Source organism: Trachypithecus francoisi, unplaced genomic scaffold (genome assembly GCF_009764315.1).
Source record: "Trachypithecus francoisi isolate TF-2019V2 unplaced genomic scaffold, Tfra_2.0 Lachesis_group6, whole genome shotgun sequence".
Lineage (NCBI taxonomy): Eukaryota > Metazoa > Chordata > Mammalia > Primates > Cercopithecidae > Trachypithecus > Trachypithecus francoisi.
Genome location: NW_022681471.1, coordinates 125,808,581 through 125,827,772, shown reverse-complemented (window position 1 = coordinate 125,827,772; position 19,192 = coordinate 125,808,581). Strand labels below are relative to the sequence as shown.

Sequence of the window (19,192 nt, the reverse complement as noted above, 5' to 3'; positions counted from 1 at the left end):
ATGTTTATTGAGCAAAGATCATGCCTTTTCCAGGCACAGGAAACAGTCCCTGCCTGCATGGGGGTGACCATCTTTTTTTTTTTTTTTTTTTTTTGAGGCGGAGTCTCGCTCTGTCGCCCGGACTGGAGTGCAGTGGCCGGATCTCAGCTCACTGCAAGCTCCGCCTCCCGGGTTTACGCCATTCTCCTGCCTCAGCCTCCCAAGTAGCTGGGACTACAGGCGCCCGCCACCTCGCCCGGCTAGTTTTTGTATTTTTAGTAGAGACGGGGTTTCACCGTGTTAGCCAGGATGGTCTCGATCTCCTGACCTCGTGATCCGCCCGTCTCGGCCTCCCAAAGTGCTGGGATTACAGGCTTGAGCCACCGCGCCCGGCCAAGGGTGACCATCTTGAGAGGATAACATAGAAGAATCAGTGTAATGTCCCAGCCTGTGCCCCTGCTGGGGGCCAGCCCCAGAGGCCATAGCTGGATGGAGAAGATTTTACATGAAGTCAGGCTCGTAACTGTGATTAATCTAAGAGATGAGACTATGTTTGTGGTGGTTGTTGTTTTAAGGGACAGGGTTTCCCTCTGTCACCCATACTGGCATGCAATGGCACAGTGATAGCTCACAGTAACTTCAAACTCCTGAGTTCAAACCTGCCTCAGCCTCCCAAGTAGCTAGGACTACAAGCACTCACCACCACACCCAGCTAACTTTTTTATTTTTAGTAGAGATGGAGTCTTGCTGTGTTGCCAGGCTGGTCTCAAACTCCTGGGCTCAAGCAATCCTCCCATGTCAGCCTCCCAAAGTGCTAGGATTACAGGCATGAGCCAACATGCCTGGTAGAGACTATGTTTATAGGTTAAAGTGGACGAACACTTGTGATAACCCAAATACATTTCCCTGAAGATGTCCCTGTCCTAATCTCTGGAACCTGTGAAAATGTTCCCTTATATGGCAAAAGAGACTTTGCAGGTGTGATGAAGTTAAGGATGTTTGAGATAAGGAGGTCATCCTGGGTTATCTGGGTTGGGCCAGTGTCATTGCCAGAATCTAGAAAAGCAGAGACTATTAGCTGCAGAGAACCAGAGAGGAGGGAATTTGAGAAGGACATAACCCACCATTGCTGGCTTTGAAGATGGAGGAAAAGGCCACAAGTCACAGAATGTGAGCGGCAGCCTGGCTGGAGGCACACACCTGTAGCCCCAGCTACTCAGGAGGCTGAGGCGGGAGGATTGCTTGAGCCCGGGAGTTGAAGGCTGCAGTGAGCCGTGATCATGCCACTGCCCTCCAGCCTGGATGACAGAGTGACACATGACTATTTTAAAAAAAAGGAATACAGGCTCCTTCTAGAAGCTGGCAGCTGGGTGTGGCTGGTGAGAGAGGACAGAGGGAGGGCCGTGTGTTGGGGACTGGGTCACAGAAGCCTCTGTGGGCCACACAGGACCGTGTCGGTTTCAGTGTAAGTCTGATCTACTGGAGAGCTCTTTCCATTTCTTCAAAAATGTTTTCCAATAAGATAAACCTTAACACTTGAAAAGGACCGGGCGCCGTGTCTCATGCCTGTAATCCCAGCACTTTGGGAGGCCAAGGCGGGTGGATCAGGACCAGCCTGGCCAGCATGGTGAAACCCCATCTCTACTAAAACTACAAAAATGAGCTGGGTGTGGTGGCAGGTGCCTGTAGTCCCAGCTACTCAGGAGACTGAGGCAGGAGAATCCCTTGAACCTGGGAGGTGGAGGTTGCAGTGAGCCAAGATCGTGCCACTGCACTCCAGCCTGGGCGACAGAGCAAGACTCCATCTCAAAAAATAAATAAATAAATAAAAATGGAAAAAAAAAACAGAATCTGGAAAAAAAAAAGTTATAAAAGATGAGGGAATAGCTTAGAGAAGAAATCAGCCAATATCTGTGACTACAAAGTTTTTTATGGAGATGTCAGAAGGGGAGGAGGAGCTGTGCTTGGGCTTGTCTGGTTTGCTCTTTCCTACCTCATCCTCTGGCATGGAAGTGAATCAGGTGGATCTGCAGCAAACCTTGACCTGAACCTGAGGTTTCCTAACAGAAGGACACGAACCTGAGGCTCCTTCTCAGCTGTGTGAGCCCTCACAGCCCCTCAGCGAGAGAGGCCTTATGCCTCCTGAATACTCAGCTCACCCAATAAGCAAGGAGCTCCTATCCCCAAGCCCTCCCAGAGTCACCTCCACACCTAATAGCCAAGTCTGAATGCTCAGTCCCACCTGGGAAGGCTGTCTCTGCAGAACCAGCAGCTACTACTACTACATGCTTCCCGAAAGGAGAGCGGGGGCTTGCCTTCTGCCTCCCAGCTCCCCGTTCCCTGCACAGCTGGCATTCTTGCAGTCTCTAGCTTTCATCTTTGTACTTCCATATACCCCACCCCATTTCCCCCAGGAGTTGAGGCTGTAGCCTTCCAGATGCCTCAGGTAGACTGAAGATGGAGGCTCCGCAGAGCTGACTGGTGCTGTCCAGTCTTGGGTTTGCCTCTCCTGTCTGATGGGACAAGGTGGGGTTGGGGGCTGGGGCTCCATGGGATGAGTGGCTGTCGCTCAAAACTCGACCAGATTCCCAGCAAATATCATAACCCCCACCCCATCGGGACTTTAACTTGGAAGATCAGCTGTGTAGACAAAGGGATCTGAGAAAGGACACCCTTCTACAATGAGACAAGAGAAAAGAAACACTTCCAGCATGCTTTGCCTCCCACACTGTGACTGGTTCCTGGTGTGGCCCCTTCCATGGCCTGGCTGGGCTGGGAGCGGGTTAGGGTTGGGGGTATGTCTTAGCAACGTGGGCCAGGAACTAGAAGCTTTGTGTGAGACTCAGATAACTAACGGAGAGGCTTTCTGCAAAGGGCTGGGTGTTGGAGAGTGCAGAATCTCTGCATTCCAGACCCTGACACCAGGCTGGGTCTCTGAAACCCACACCGGGGCAGAAGTCTGAACCCCAATCCACAGCAGATCAGGAGAAGTCTATGCCCCCCACGGGCTGAAGACCCTTGGTCCTTTACCCACACTCTAGGCAGTTTCCGTGCCCAGGTGTGCAAAGGTCTCCCCGGACCCCGTTTCCTTTCACACGTCCATTTTCTTACAGCAGAGAAGTGACTTCCATTCAAGACCTGCTCCAGGATTCCAGGTGCCTTCTGTTATTGTTTAAAACCTGTACATCCCACACCTTGAACCAGAGCAGTGGTTTAACTTTTAACTTTAAATCTGTCTTAATGACATTTCTTAGGATTAGGATTAAAAGAAAAAATATTCCCGTGCCAAAGAAAATAGCTAAGTCCTGAAAGGATCTAGATGGGAATGTGAAGTTTAATCCAGCCATCCCTGCAAAGCTGGGCCCTCTGTCCTGGAATTTTCAGGAGACCCCCAGATCTACCAGCTGCAGTCTCTTAAAGGCCACTAGCAGAATCAACCCCACCCACAGCTCTGGAAACAAGCTCTCTTAAAAGGAGAGGTACAGAATCTTTTGAAGCCACGCTCTCAGCCCTGGCTCAAACTACCCAGTGTGTCCCCTCTGAGGCCTCACAAGCAGGCAGGCTCCAGGGGCAGGACGTCCGCCAGGTGGTAGGTGGGGGCTTGGTCTCCTGGGCTATAGCACTGTCTGATTTCTCTGACGTCGGCCCGTTCCTCTTTGGTGGAAGCACAGCTTCACTCTGGACAGATGGTTGTCCCAATCCTGGAAACCCGCCCCTGCTCTGGCCTTTGGGAGGCGTCTAGTTGTTCCACATCCTTGGACACTCACCTTCTGGGTGATGGCAGGTCCCCGAAGCCACATTCTGCCCAACACTCTTTAGACTTTAGACTCTAACACCCCCAGCATCCTGCCTTCTGATGCCTGAGCTCCAAATGAACTCCCAAACACTGTCCTTGAAGTGAGGAGGGCTTCATGATTGCCTGTCCCAGTTTCTCAGGGCCCTGTCTGTCCTCTGGGTCCAGACAGTTCTCAGACTGCCCCGTAGGACCCCATCCCCCACCACGGGTGGAGGTGAAGTAATGCATCCTCCTATGGCAGCAGGGGGCATTACTCTTTTCCCAGCTTCCTTCCAGCACCCCGAGACCCTTCTACCCATAACTAGCATCTATAAGATCTACAGTTGTGTCAGACCTCCAGCCTCTCCAACACTGAGGGATGCTCAGACAGAGACGTGCCAATCACGAGAGCTTCAGGGCCACGGTTTTATCATACTGCTAATTACCTACTCAAAGCCATATTTCCTTTTTCAAAACCTCAGTAACATAATCTGGCTGTCATGAGGGCAGCTGCATGCTCAGCTCACAGAGTCTATTTCCTACCTCCTTTAGCAGCTAAGTGTGGCATGAAACTAAGTTCTGGCCAGGCACGGTGGCTCACGCCTGTAATCCCAACACTTTGGGAGGCCGAGGCAGGTGGATCACCTGAGGTCAGGAGTTCGAGACCAGCTTGACCAACATGGTGAAACTCCATCTCTACTAAAAATACAAAAATTAGCTGGTTGTGGTGGCAGGCACCTGTAATCCTAGCTACTTGGGAGGCTGAAGCAGGAGAATCACTTGAACCCAGGCGGTGGAGGTTACAGTGAGCTAAGATCATGCCATTGCACTCCAGCTTGGGCAAAAAGAGTGAAACTCTATCAGGGGGTGCGGGTGGGGGGAGGGTGGAACCTAAGAGTGAAACTCCATCTCAAAAAAAAAAACTAAGAGTGAAACTCCATCTCAAAAAAAAAAAAAAAAAAAAAAAAAAACTAACTTCTGGCCAATATATGTAACTGACATTGTATGAAACTCCCAGGACATTACTTAAAGCTGGCTCAGGGGAACACAGGCCTCTACTGCATTGTTCTCTTCCAGCTTCCTGATGCCCAGAATGTAGGTGTGATGACTGGAGCACCAGCAGCTATATTGGGTCATGACACTTTGAGGATGGAAGTCATACAATATGATAGTGATGCAGGAAAATCCAGGGAACCTGGGTCCCTGATGTCCATCACAAGTGTCCTGGATTGCCTACCTCTGGACATCTTTAGCATGAAAGAAATCTCTACTAGGTTTAAGTCATTATTATTATATATATTTATGTAGCCAAAATGAATCTTCAGTGATATACCTAATTAGCTGGCTCTGACCTTAACTATCTTCCCTGGAGAATTTTCACAACCAGGCATATCTCAGTTTGGTTCAGCTGTGTAAGAGTTTGGGCGCTAAGGTAAAAAGATGGAAGGAACAAGCACAAAAATGAAGTAAGCACTAAACTTCAGGCCAGAGAGACCAAAGTTGATGATGTGATCTATATAAGGAATGTCAATGATTTTAGAGCAGGGATCTACTGGGATTACCCAACATATTCTATAGCCTACATATGATCTCTATTTACTGATATTGGCTTTAAAAGTAAATTTATTCAATAAGTGGTATGGGGACAACTGGATATCCATATGCAAAATAATGAAGATAGACCCATTAGTCACCTGTGCACAAAAATTAATTCTCAGTGGACCTAAATTTAAGCATTCAAACCGTAAGAAAACACAGGTCTAGGCCGGGCGCGGTGGCTCAAGCCTGTAATCCCAGCACTTTGGGAGGCCGAGACGGGCAGATCACGAGGTCAGGAGATCGAGACCATCCTGGCTAACACGGTGAAACCCCATCTCTACTAAAAAAAATACAAAAAATTAGCTGGGCGAGATGGCGGGCGCCTGTAGTCCCAGCTACTTGGGAGGCTGAGGCGAGAGAATGGCGTAAACCCGGGAGGCGGAGCTTACAGTGAGCTGAGATCCGGCCACTGCACTCCAGCCTGGGCGACAGAGCGAGACTCTGTCTCAAAAAAAAAAAAAAAAAAAAGCATAGGTCTAAATCTTTGTGACTTTGGTTAGGCAATGATTTCTTAGCTATGACAAAAGCATAAGAAATCAAAGAAAGAAATAGAAAAATGGACTTCATCAGAATGAAAAACTTTTGTGCTTTGAAAGATATCATCAAATAGGTTTAAAGACAAACCACAGAATGGGAGAAACTATTTGTGAATCATGTATGTAATATGCTACTTGTATCTAGAATAAAGAACTACAACTCAATAATATAAAACCAAATAGCCCAATGAAATAATGGGCAAAAGAGGTGAATAGACATTTCTCTAAGAAGATACATACATGACCAATAAGCACATGAAAAGATGTTTGGCATCATTAGTCATCAGTGAAATCAAAACTATGAAGAGTTACCAATTCACACGTGCTAGGATGGCTAAAATTAAAACAGATAATAAGTGTTGACAAGGATGTGGATAAACTGCAACCCTCACATTACTGCTAGAATGTAAAATGGTGCACCCACCTTGGAAAGCAGTTTAACAGTTTCTTACTCTTACAAGGTTACCACATATCTCAGCAATTACACATCTACATATATACTCAGGAATATGTGATGAAAACATACATCCACACAAACAGTTGCATACAAATGTCAATTGCAGCATTATTCCTAGTAGCCAAACAATGGAAGTAGTCAAAACAATGGAAGCACACAAAATGTCCATGAACCAATAAATGGATAAACAAAATGTAGTATAGCCTTACACTGGAATATTATTTAGCAATGAAAAGGGATTGTTTGAGTCCATTTAGGCTGCTATAACAAAATATCACACACGAGGTGGCTTATAAACAACAATTATTGCTCACAGCTCTGGAAGCTGGGAGTCCAAGATCAAGGTATGGCAGATATGGTGTCTGGTGAGGCCCTGCTTCCTGGTTCATAGATAGCACCTTCTTGCTGTGTCCCCACATGGTACAAGGGGTGAGGGAGCTCTCTGGGGCCCCTTTTACAAGGGAACTGATCCCACTTATGACCTAATAACCTCCAAAGGCCCCGCCTCCTAATACTATCACCTTGGGGGTTAGAATTTCAATATAGGAATTTTTGGAGGAACAGAAACATTCAGACCATAACAGGAATGAAGCACAGATACGTGACAACACAGATAAACCGTGAAGATGTTACACTGAGTTAAAAACCCAAACACGAAAGGTCATGTACTATATGATTCCATCGCTATGAAATGTCCAGAACCTGCAGCTCCACAGAGACACAGTAGATAAGTGGTTGCTGGGGGCTGTGGGGAGGGGGTAGTGAGGAGTGACTAATAACCAGCACAGAGATGTAGAGGGGATGATTAAAATGGTATAAAATCGATGACGGTGATGGTTATGCAATTCTGTGAATACACTAAAAACCACTAGATTTTAGGCTTTAAACAGGTGACCTTTATAAAGCTGGGTTTTTTTTGTTTGCATTGTTTTTTGAGGTAGGGTCACACTCTGTCGCCCAGGCTGGAGTACGGTGACACGATCATGGCTCACTGTGCTTTGACCTCCTGGGCTCAAGCCATCCTCCCACCTCAACCTCCCGAGTAGCTGGGACCACCGTTGTACCCCACCATGCCTGGCCATCTTTTTTTTTATTTTTTGTAGAGATGGGGACTCACTATGTTGCCCAGGCTGGTCTCAAAACTCCTGGGCTCAAGCAATCCTCCTGCTTCAGCCTCCCAAAGTGCTGGGATTACAGGTGCAAGCCACTGTGCCTGGCCTATAAAGCTGTATTTAAACAAAAACAAGAACAAAAAAACCAGCAAGGAAGGGTTCCCTCCAAAAGGGACCTGAATCAAGTGGACCATGAACTGGGTGGGGGCAAATGCTTCCTGGATTTGGAGCCCTGCCATGCCATGTCCAGCTTCTCTGTGTCAGTTCAGCTCTATGTGTGGATATTTCTTCAACATGTGTGCATCCCACCTACTATAACAGCTGATAGGTATCAAGAGCCTGCAACATGCCAGGACTGTTCTTAACCATGTACACGGATTATCACATTTACTCTTCGCAGTGACTTTGTGTGGTGGCTACCATTTCACAGCTGAGAAAACAGAAGTCCAGAGAAGTTAAACAACTTGCCAACAGTTACACAGCTCACGAGTGACTGGGCATCAGTTCAAACACACCAGTGCCCCAGGTACTAACCACTGAGTAACTCCTTGCCAAGCAGCCACCTCCAGCCCCAGCATTCTCAGGTTCCAGATTTAGCATGAAGTGTCAATATATACAACCCTTGAACCTTTAAATATAATAAAACATTGTTTAGGCGGCGGCTCATGCCTGTAATCCCAGCACTTTGGGAGGCCGAGGCAGGAGGATCACTTGAAGCCAGGAGTTTGAGACCAGCCTGGGCTGCATAGCAAGACCCTATCTCTACAAAAATAATAAAATTAGCCAGGTTTGGTGGCACATGTCTATAGTCCCAGCAACTTGGGAGGCTGAGGTGGAAGAATCACTTGAGCCTGAGAGGTTGAGGCTGCAGTGAGCCATACGCTCACCACTGTACTCCAGCCTGGGTGTCAAAGTGAGACCCTGTCTCTAAAAAATAAAAAATAAACAGTAAAATTGTCTATATACATGCGAATTCTGTTTTAGTATTTGTCCAGTTCCAAATATTTCACTTACTGAATTACTTTCAAGGTTTTTAAAATCCTCAAGATTTTATTTTGTTATTTTGGAGATGGACTCTCACTGAGTTTCACAGGCTGGTCTCAAACTCCTGGCCTCATGCAATCCTCCTACCTCCCAAGTAGCTGGGATTACAGGCACAGGCCACTGTGCCTGGCTAATATTTTCAATGTGCCTTTGGCCTCTTATGAAAATGAGCTGCCATGGATGTTTCTAGGCGGAGGGGCCAGCTGACAGATTCTGAATGACGGTGTCTGCAACACTGCAAAATACTTTTAAATGCTCAATGCCATCTCTAATCTTCCCTCTAAAATAGAACTAGGGCAGAAATCCCATTTCCTCGGTGAATACCTCAGTCCTGCCGATCTCCGGATCACCAGATAAGCATCCACCGCATAGCAAAACAGCCACCAGAAGCAGGCACTGTACAACAGCTGGATCCACATCTGCAATCGGGAAGAGCCCTGCATCAAAATGTCTGGAAACAGGTACAAGAAGCCCAGCCCATCCTTGAGACAGCAGGGCAGACACCAGCTTCCTCTGACTTCAGGAAGCCGCATGTGACAGCTCTCAGAACACAAGTGGGCACAGCCCCTGAGACCAAGGAGGGTGTGGCCTGGGATGGGTGTAGGCGTTTGGATTTGACTAAGGAACTCTGCCTTCTGCCCCACTTGTATGCAGGGAGGATGAAGTTCAAGATATGTCATTTAAACTGGGGTGCAGGCTCAAGGGGGCTTTGAACTCGATAGAAGCTCTTGTTCTGAGGAAGAGTGAGGACGGGGAGGAGGGACTCAGGCAGTCCTTCCAAAGAGAAGATGGAGGAAGGGGACTCCACTGTTAGAAACGGCACAAGGTCAAGATGTCTCACCACCGCGGGCTGAGACAGAGGCTCATAGATGCAGCTAGGAAGCCACCGAGGACAGGGAAGCGAGGAAACTGGCAATTCTGCTCCAGCACAGGGCAGTCAACACAGCATCAGGGAATGCGCTTCAAATCACTCACCTGAGCACCACCGTGACGGATGGAGCATAACATGTGTATGTGTGTCTGTGTATATATGATATCTATTTACTTATTCAATAATTTCTTTATATATAATTATGTGGTTTTATTTTTTGTCTTTGAAGACGGAGTTTCACTCTGTCACCCAGGCTGGAGTGCAGTGGCGTGATCTTGGCTCACTACAACCTCTGCCTCCTGGGTTTAAGCAATTCTCCTGCCTTAGCTTCCTGAGTAGCTAGGACCACAGGCACACGCCACCACACCCAGCTAATATTTGTATTTTTAGCAGAGATGGGGCTTCACCCTGTTGGCCAGGCTGGTCTTGAACTCCTGGCCTCAAGTGATCCACCTGCTTCGGCCTCCAAAGTGCTGGGATTACAAGTGTGGGCTACCATGCCCGGCTTATATGTTTTATTTAATATATTTAAGTATATATTTAAACAAAATGCATCCAATGAATTGATAACTTTTTCTGTGGCAGCTGGTTTTGCTTGTGGCCGCATTTAAGCAGAGGATGCATTTGTGAAGGGGAGGGAGAAACAACACTGGAGTGTCTGCGGCAGCATCCCCTGGAGGGTTTTGTTAAAACACAGAGAGGGCTGGGTTCCTGATCAGCAGGATGGGGCGGGACCTGAGAACCTGCATTTCTAACAGACTCCCAGGGTTTGCTGCTGCTGCGATTTGGGGAGCATAGGTAGGGAGGAGAGGGCATGCAGAGGGGGTAGACTCACCGCACTCCCCACGCAGAAAGCAGCAGGCCAAATTTCCGTGCGGTTCACATCTGAGATGCTGTCAACAAAATTTGGGAATCCTAACCACACGGTGGACCGGATCACAACACCTAAGAGAGAATTGGATAATGCTTTGTATCTGATCCTAATCAAATCTAAAGCTGACTTCTTGCTTTGGAAAAATGATAGATACATAATAGAGATAGGAAGAGAGGAAGGAAGAAGGAAGGAAAGGAAGCAAGGAAGGAGGGAGAGAGGGAAGGAAAAAGACAAGGAGGGAAAAGGAAAAAAAGAAGAAAAAAAACATACGTATTGGTATGTGCAGAGAGAAACAGAAGATTGAAACTCATAAAATAACGTTTTTTATTTTTATTTTTTTATTTATCTTTTTTTTTTTTTTTTTTTTGAGACAGAGTCTGACTCTGTCACCAGGCTGGAGTACAGTGGTACAATCTCTGCTCACTGCAACTTCCGCCTCCTGGTTTAAGTAATTCTCCTGCCTCAGCCTCCCGAGTAGCTGGGATTACAGGCACCCGCAACCAAGCCCAGCTAATTTTTGTATTTTTAGTAGAGACGGGGTTTCACCATGTTGGCCAGGCTGCTCTCAAACTCCTGACCTCAAGTGATCCATCTGCCTTGGTCTCCCAAAGTGTTGGGATTACAGGCATGAGCCACCACGCTTGGCCTCAAACTCAGAAAATAACTCGTATGGTAGGAAAACAAACGCAGGCACTTTAACGTAAACCATAGCTGGCCACAGTCTCATCCCTATTTTGTCTGTTTGTTTACTTGCAATATGTGACTAGCAATCTGTATTTCTCAGCTGTATTTTCAGTGTCTGTATTAGTTATTCCTCACATAAAAAAGAATTTTCAAAAAGCTCAATTTAGAAGTTCAAATATATAGTTCCTTCATTCTTTTTTTAAACACTACATTTAAAATTTTCACAAATAGTTCTCAATAATTTGCCTTTAACATTTATTCTTTGTGAGTTTCTCTTGCTATTAGACCCAAATGTCTAGCATCCTCAAAACGATATGCACACTCATGGTACATATGATGGTTCTTTGTTAGGTAATGCAATATCCTTTGTTTAAAAGCACACTAGGGTCTGGGCATGGTGGCTCACTCCTGTAATCCCAGCACTTTGGGAGGCCAAGGCCAGCGGATCACTTGAGCCAGCAGATGAGACCAGCCTGGTGAAACCCCGTCTCTACAAAAATACAATAATTAGCTGGGGGTGGTGGCATGAGCCTGTGGTCCCAGCTACTCAGGAGGCTGAGGTGGGAGAATCGCTTGAGCCCAAAAGGCGGAGGTTGCAGTGAGTCGAGATCGCACCACTGTACTCCATCCTGGGCGATAGAGTGAGACCCTGTGTCCAAAAAAAAAAAGAAAGAAAAAAAGAACCTGGCGCGGTGGCTCACGCCTGTAATCACAGCACTTTGGGAGGCTGAGGTGGGTGGATCACCTGAGGTCAGGAGTTTGAGACCAGCCTGGCCAACATGGTGAAACCACGTCTCTACTAAAAATACAAAAATTAGCCGGGCGTGGTGGTGGATGCCTATAATTCCAGCTGCTCAGGAGGCTGAGGCACAAGAATTGCTTGAACTTGGGAGGCGGAGGTTGCAGTGAGCCAAGATTGTACCACTGTACTCCAGCATGGACAACAGAGTGAGACTCCGTCTAAAAAAAAAAAAAAGGACACTAGGTAATATAAAGGGGAGAACTGTAAACAACACCAAGCTACATGCTATGTAGTAGTGCTCACTGGTATACATGCTATACACCACTAAACACACACTATGCAATACACTACTAAAATCACATCATATACACAATGCACACCATGTGATACACTACTAAACAAACGCTACGTAATATACTACTAAACACATACCATGTAATATACCACTAAACACACACTATGTAATACACTACTAAAGGACAACTGTGAACACTAAAAAGCTCAAGACATCTTCTCATTATCAAGCCACTGCCAACAAAAACAATGCCTTTCTTCTCTACAGTGCCTTAGAATTTTCAGCATTTATCACTCCTTTGAGCTTAATAAAAGCCCTATCCCACAGGCATTCAAATTTCTTATTTTTCAGTAAGGGGTTCCGATCACCCAGCCTTTTCCTGACTTCTGCTTATTTGCTCACAACCTCATCCACTTCCCTTCTAAAGGCTAACAGATATGCAAGTGTTATTCACTAACCCTCAAAAGATGTTTGGGTACACCTTACTTTTTTTGGGACAGGGTCTTCTTGGCTCTGTCACCCAGGCTGGATCACGGCTCACTACAGCCTGGAATTCATGGTTTCAAGTGGTCCTCCTGCCTTAGCCTGCTGAGTAGCTGGGACCACATGTGCGTGCCACCATTGACAGGCTTTTTTTTTTTTTTTTTTTTTTTTTTTTGTAGAGCCTGGGTCTTGTTATGTTGCCCAGGCTAGTCTTGAACTCCCAGGTTTAAGCAATCCATCCACCACAGCCTCCTGAGTAGTTAGGATAGTTAGGATTACAGGCGTGAGCCACCACACCTTTAGGAAGCCGAAGTAGGAGGATCACTTGAGCCTAGAAGTTTGACCAGCCTGGGCAAGATGGTGAGATTCCAGCTCTGAAAAAACAATACAAAAATTAGCCAGTGTGGTGATGTGTGCCTGTAGTCCCAGCTACCTGGGAGGCTGAGGTAGGAGGATCCCTTGAGCCCGGAAGTTCAAGGCTGCAGTGAGCTATGATCATGCCACCACACTCCAACCTGGGCAACACAGTGAGACCCTGTCTCAAATAAAAATAAGTGATAATGATATTGGGGTTGCAAATGTTTAAAATTATTAAGTTTTAGAGCTCTCTCTGAGATCTGAATGGGCAGGATGATGGAGCCTGAGATTTGCTTCACATTAATCTAGTGAGGAGGGTGAAGAGGGGAGCAGATGAGCCGGGTACCTGTACCCCACGAATCCCACATATAGGGATTCACTGTAAGTGTTTCTGTTATAGACTGCATTTATGCGTGGTGGAAATGTTCCAAAATAAAAAAGCTAAACAGAATGGCCAAATCTAGCTTAGAGGTCTGTATAAAGTGTCACATAATAGTTTAAAGCAGATGTTGGCAAACTCATTCTGTAATATTTTTGGCTTTGGGAGCCATACTTTCTGTGTCCAATATTCACACTGCCCTTGTAGGGTAAAGGCAGCCATGGATAATTCACAAATGCACATGAACAACATAGCTGCATTCCCATCAAACTTTATTTGTAGACATTAACATTTAAATTTCAGTAATAGTCACATGCCAGGAAATATTTTCTAATTTTGATTTTTAAAAACATTTTAGGGCTGGGTGAGGTGGCTCACGCCTGTAATCCTAACACTTTATGATGTCAAGGGTGGTGATCTCTTAATTAAGCCCAGGAGTTGGAGACCAGCCTGGGCAACATAGTGAGACCCCATCTCTAAATATACATATATAAATATATGTGTATATATATTTACCCTACCGTGGTGGCCTGTGGCTGTAGTCCCAGCTACTCGGGTAGCTGAGGTGGAAGGATTACTTGAACCCAGGAGATCGAGGCTGCAGTGGGCTGTGATCGTGACACTGCACTCAGCCTGGGCAAGAGGGTGAGACCCTGTCTCAAAAAAATTAAAGAAAAGTAGGATGTAAAACCATTCTTAACTCGTGGGCCCTAGAAAACGGGCAGGATTTGGTCTGAGGGCTGCAGTTTGTGCACCTGTGGTGTAAAAATCATACCCCAAAAGCCTGGATAGGGAAGGGATTTCAGCTTACAAAATACTTGAGAGAATATATAGTGCACAATAGAAAAGAATTCACACACGCACATGCGCGCGCGTGCGCGCGCACACACACACACATATATATACACACAGCGAGAGAGAGAGTGTGTTAATTGTTAGTCTCTCCCTGGTGCAGTTGGGCAAAACCGAGGAAATCTTTTCTGGTCTGGGTTTTGCTTAACTGTGCCATCTGAAGTTTTCCCTGTAACAAACACAATAAAAGGATTTTTAAAACTCATCGTCCTTGGATGGGAATTCTACCGACCATCTGTTTGCAAAACTACCTAGTCGGCCGGGCGCAGTGGCTTACGCCTGTAATCCCAGCACTTTGGGAGGCCGAGGCGGGCGGATTACCTGAGGTCAAGAGTTCGAGAGCAGCTTGGCCAACATGGTGAAACTCCGTCTCTACTAAAAATACAAAAATTAGTCGGGCGTGGGGGCCCGTGCCTGTCATCCCAACTACTTGGGAGGCTAAGGCAGGAGAATCGCTTGAACCCGGGAGGCGGGGGTTGCAGTGAGCAGAGATTGTGCCACTGCACTTCAGTCTGGGCGAAAGAGCAAGACTCCGTCTCAAAAAAAAAAAAAAAAATCCTAGTCGTCCCGTCCGGTCCCTAGGAACCCCCTTCGCTTTCTCTTTTCTCTGTGGTTCAAGTGTGAGTCCGGCCCAACCCTCGAGCCGTGTGCCATCACCCAGGCACCGATCAAGTTCCAACCCGCGGGCTGTGGGTCCTCACCCAGGCATGGATCAAGTTCCAACCTGCGGGCCATGCGCCCTCACCCGGGCATCGATCCGGTCTCAACCTGCGGGCCACGCACCCTCACCCGGGGACTGAGCAGGTCCCAACCCCAGGGCCTCACGCCCTCAGCCCAGCACTGAGCAGGTCTCAACCCGCGGGCCATGCGCCCTCACCCGGACACCGATCAGGTCCCAACCCGCGGGCCTCAAGCCCTCCTCAGCCAGGGACCGAGGAGGTCCCAACCAGCCGGCTACGCGCCCTCAGCCCTGCACCGGGCAGGTTCCAACCTGCGGGCCTCTTGTCTCACTCCACCACGGAACAGGTCCAAATCCACAGGCCGTGCGCCCTTATCCGGGTACCAGTCGGGTCTCAACCTGCGGGCCACGCGCCCTCACCCAGGCACAGATCAGGTTCCAACCCGCGGGCCGCGCGCGCCCTTACCCAGGCAGCCTAGAAGGTCGCAGGCAGTGGCAGCGCGCAGGATGCGGACCGAGGCCGGTGGGGACGTCGCGGGGGACCCGGGGCCCGCGGGCCGGCGGCCGGGCAGCAGCTGCAGAAGGCCCAGCGCCAAGCGGAGTGCGCCGCTGCCCAGGCAGAGCGCGTGGAAGGCCCGCGGCTGGAAGCTCAGCACGAGTTGCGTGGCCGCATCCCGTGTGGGGCAGCAGAAGGTCCCTAGGCGCGGGGAGGCCATGGGCTGTGCTCACTGACGCGGCTCGGGTGTGCCAGGACCCCGCCGGCCTGCCTGGGTCATGTGCTGGGCGGGCTGGGGGCGGCATCATGTGCCCTGGGCCTCTCCCCCACCCCAACCCCCAGCGCCTGCAGTAGAGCCAGGCTCGGTGGGGGCCGAGCGCACTGCTCACGAGGTGATGCTTGGGTGGGCGGAGGAGGAGGACAGACAGAGGGAGGGCTGAGAGGAGAGGAAGAGGGAGGAGGAGGAGGGAAGTGGAAGGAGAAGCTGAAAAGTTGGGAAGGTTACCTTTCTCCCCATTTACCAAGCCTTTCTGGTGGTTTCTCTGGCACCTAGAGCGCCAAACCTGCCATCTTTACTGGTCTTCTAGAGAAACAGGCCTCGTGGACTAGATCTTTCCTATTTGGGACTCTGACATCCTGATTTTGATGCCTTTAAGGTGCCAGAACATGTTCATAACTGTGACTGATCCCTATAACTGCATTTCTCCTAAGTAGAGATGGTCGTCCAAATAGTGCTTTTCTTATGGCCTCTCATTCATGGAAATAACCCCACAGAGGCAGGATTTTCATTTACAATTAATGAATGAAACAACCAGATCAATGTTAAGAAAGAAGAGTAGCTCGCACCTGTAATCCCAGCACTTTGGGAGGCTGAGGTGGGCAGATCGCTTGAGCTCAAGAGTTGGAGACCAGAGTGGGCAACATGGCAAAACCCTGCCTCTACTAAAAATACAAAAATGAGCCCAGTGTGGTGGCCCAGGCCTGTGATCCAAGCTACTCGGCAGCCTGAGGCAGAAGGATCACTTGAGCCCAGGAGGTAGAGGTTACTGTGCGCCAAGATAGTGCCAACTGCACTCCAGCCTGAGCGATAGAGCCAGACCTTGTCTCAAAAAACAAAGCAAAACATAACTTAGCTGGGCGTGGTGGGGCGTGCTTGTAGCCCTAGCTTCTGGGGAGGTTGAGATGGGAGGATCACTTGAGCCCAAGAAGTGGAGGTTGCAGTGAGTGGAGATTACACCACTGCACTCCAGCCTGAGCAATGGAGTGAAACCCTATCTCTCTCTCTCTCTCTCTCTCTCTCTCTCTCTCTCTCTCTCTCTCTCTCACACACACACACACACACACACACACACACACACAAAATTAAATTTAAAATTTAAAAACATTTAAAAAAAAGGGAAAAGTACTCAGCATAAGTACACACAGACACATTTTGCACCTTAACTTTCAGTTCTATTTATTTGGATTTTTCTTAGTTGCATTAATTTTTCTATATGTTTTCTCATACATTGAAAATCTTGCTTTATTCTACACATGTAAGTTTCAAAATAATATCAGTGTTAATTATTACAATAAGCATACTGTGAGTTTTTTTTTTAAGTTCTTCAAGGTTGAAAATAGAAGTGCTCTTTCCAGATTATGGCCTTTATTTAAAAAAAAAAAGAAAGAAAAAAAATCCAGCTTCATCATATGTATCATCTTCAACAAACTCATTGGCTCTTTGTGACCACACAAGAGATGCCCTTCCTCCTCTCTCCTGGTAAAATGGGCCCCTCTCTGGGTTTTTTCAAGCAACCAAAGCGCAGGTGTCCCCATTGTGTTCATGGACTCTCCTCACTTGGCCTCCCACCCCAGCAGCCCAGCTGAATTTCCCCACCAGCTTTGTGGTTTTAAGGAAGGCATGATCTGTGTCGTCTTCCTCTAGGGACAGCAGGACTGGCCTTCCCTTGGGACCCCACAGAAGGCAGGCGGGAGGCTCTACTGCCAGACAGGAAGCGGAGCCTTATTTAACAACAATGGGCTGCAAACTCCACCACTTCAAAAGAGTCCAGATCTGGCATGTCTATAAAGGCAGCCTGTTCATTCCACAGCTGCCTTCCTAGAAGTCAGAACAGACTGACATCTTCAGAAAGCTTAACAGCTCTGCTGGATTACACACTCCATTATAAAAACAGTCGGAAGCACCATAGAACTACTCCCCAAGCATTAATGTTTAAAAGCTTGAATTCTAATATCTAATTTGGACAATGGCTCTCTTTCCTTCTGCCTTGGTAAGCAGAGTTGCTTCTGGAGCTTAGTGTAATGGAAAGTGCTTTAAAAGATAAAAATTAAGAGTGTCTGTACATTTGCCTGCAGGCTGACGGCCAGTGGGCCAGGCAAAGGGGCCCCTGCATTTGAATCTCGATTTCATGCCCCAGAAAACACACTCCACCTCTCTGCTTCCTACGTCATAACCTGGGAGCACTCTCCAGGGGCTCTGGCTGACTCTGGTGCCCACTACTCAAGGTCAGTAGTCAGAATCTCATCAGTGAGAAAATGGATATGAATGCAGATTCCTAGGCCCATGGCACAGATGACAATGGTAAAGATGAGCCTCAGAGTAAAGGTGCAGAAGCATGGGTGTAAGACTAACTTTAAAACCCTGTCATCAAAGTGAGAGGAAACTAGAAATTGGTATGAGAGGCTGGGCCCAGTGGCTCACACCTGTAATCTCAGCACTTAGGGAGGCTGAGGCAGGAGGATCACTTGAGCCCAGGAGTTTGAGACCATCCTTGGCAACATAGTGAGATCCCATCTCTACAAAAATCCCAGTTAACAGCATGCTGCTGTGCACCTGTAGTTGCAGCTACTGGGGAGGATGAGGTGGAAGGATCACTTGAGCCCAGGAGTTTGAGGTTGCAGTGAGCTGTGATCGCACCACTGCACTCCAGCTTGGGTGAACTGAGATGACAAACTTTTTTTTTTTTTTCTTTGAGACAGTCTTGCTCCATTGCCCAGGCTGGAGTGCAGTGGCATGATCTCAGCTCACTGCAACCTCTGCCTCCTGGGTTCAAGTGATTCCCATGCCTCAGTCTCCTGAGTAGCTGGGACCACAGGTACATGCCATCACACCCGGCTAATTTTTTGTCCTTTTAGTAGAAATGGGGTTTCGTCATGTTGGTCAGGCTGGTCTCGAACTCCTGGCCTCAAGTGATCCACCCTCTTTGGCCTCTCAGATTGCTGGGATTACAGGCATGAGCCACCATGCCCGGCCTGACAAACCTTTTCATGAAACAGTACAACTACAAATCTGAGAAAAGTGAAGCAAATATACACACATGCACTTGGGAGGCATTAACATCTGGAAGTTTCGTAGATATGGGAGATCCAGGGATGGCAGTGCTGAATGTGAACTTTGAGGTATGTGTGCAGAAACAATCGGTCTTTGAGTACATGAAGGTACATCTGTTTTTGCATGAACTCTTCCTCCTTTTTTCCCTCCTTCCCAGTTTAACACCTGAATTCGTTCTCCATTTTCACAGTCTGGGCTGCCTAGGGCATCTATTCCCTGGAAATGCTCCATCATCTTGGCTTTCTCTCATTCCACAATCCACCATTTACGCACCATTCCCACTTGATCAGATGTACTTGATCAACTGCTGGAAGACGGTTCCTGGGTTTCTCTCCCAGGCAGTTTATTTTTCATGGTGAGTCCCCTGGCATCGAGATGTCTCAACCAAAAGGATGGGGTTTATGGTGAGACTCAGATATCCCTTAGAATCCAGTAGAGGAGGTGGCTGGGGGCAGATGGATGGCAGAAACGGCCTAAGTAAGGAGACTGCCATTCACAATAATTTGAATTTAAATAATAAATAAGGTTTATTTATTTATTTATTGAAATGGAGTCTCACTATATCATCCAGGCTAGAGTGCAGTGGTGCGATCTCAGCTCACTGCAACCTCTGCTTCCCGGGTTCAAGCGATTCTCCTGCCACAGCC

General features: G+C 47.7%; 1 protein-coding gene across 1 annotated transcript in view; it reads right to left on the bottom strand.

Annotated features, from left to right (window-relative positions):
• The window catches only part of GPR143 (G protein-coupled receptor 143), a 42,970-nt gene extending 27,521 nt beyond the window's left edge, over positions 1-15,449 (bottom strand). The window contains 3 exon segments of the mRNA XM_033201594.1: positions 8,827-8,921; positions 10,209-10,318; positions 15,185-15,449. Of these exon segments, the coding sequence (XP_033057485.1) occupies positions 8,827-8,921; positions 10,209-10,318; positions 15,185-15,434 (455 nt within the window). The 5' untranslated portion in view covers positions 15,435-15,449.
• Positions 15,450-19,192: the final 3,743 nt, after the last annotated feature.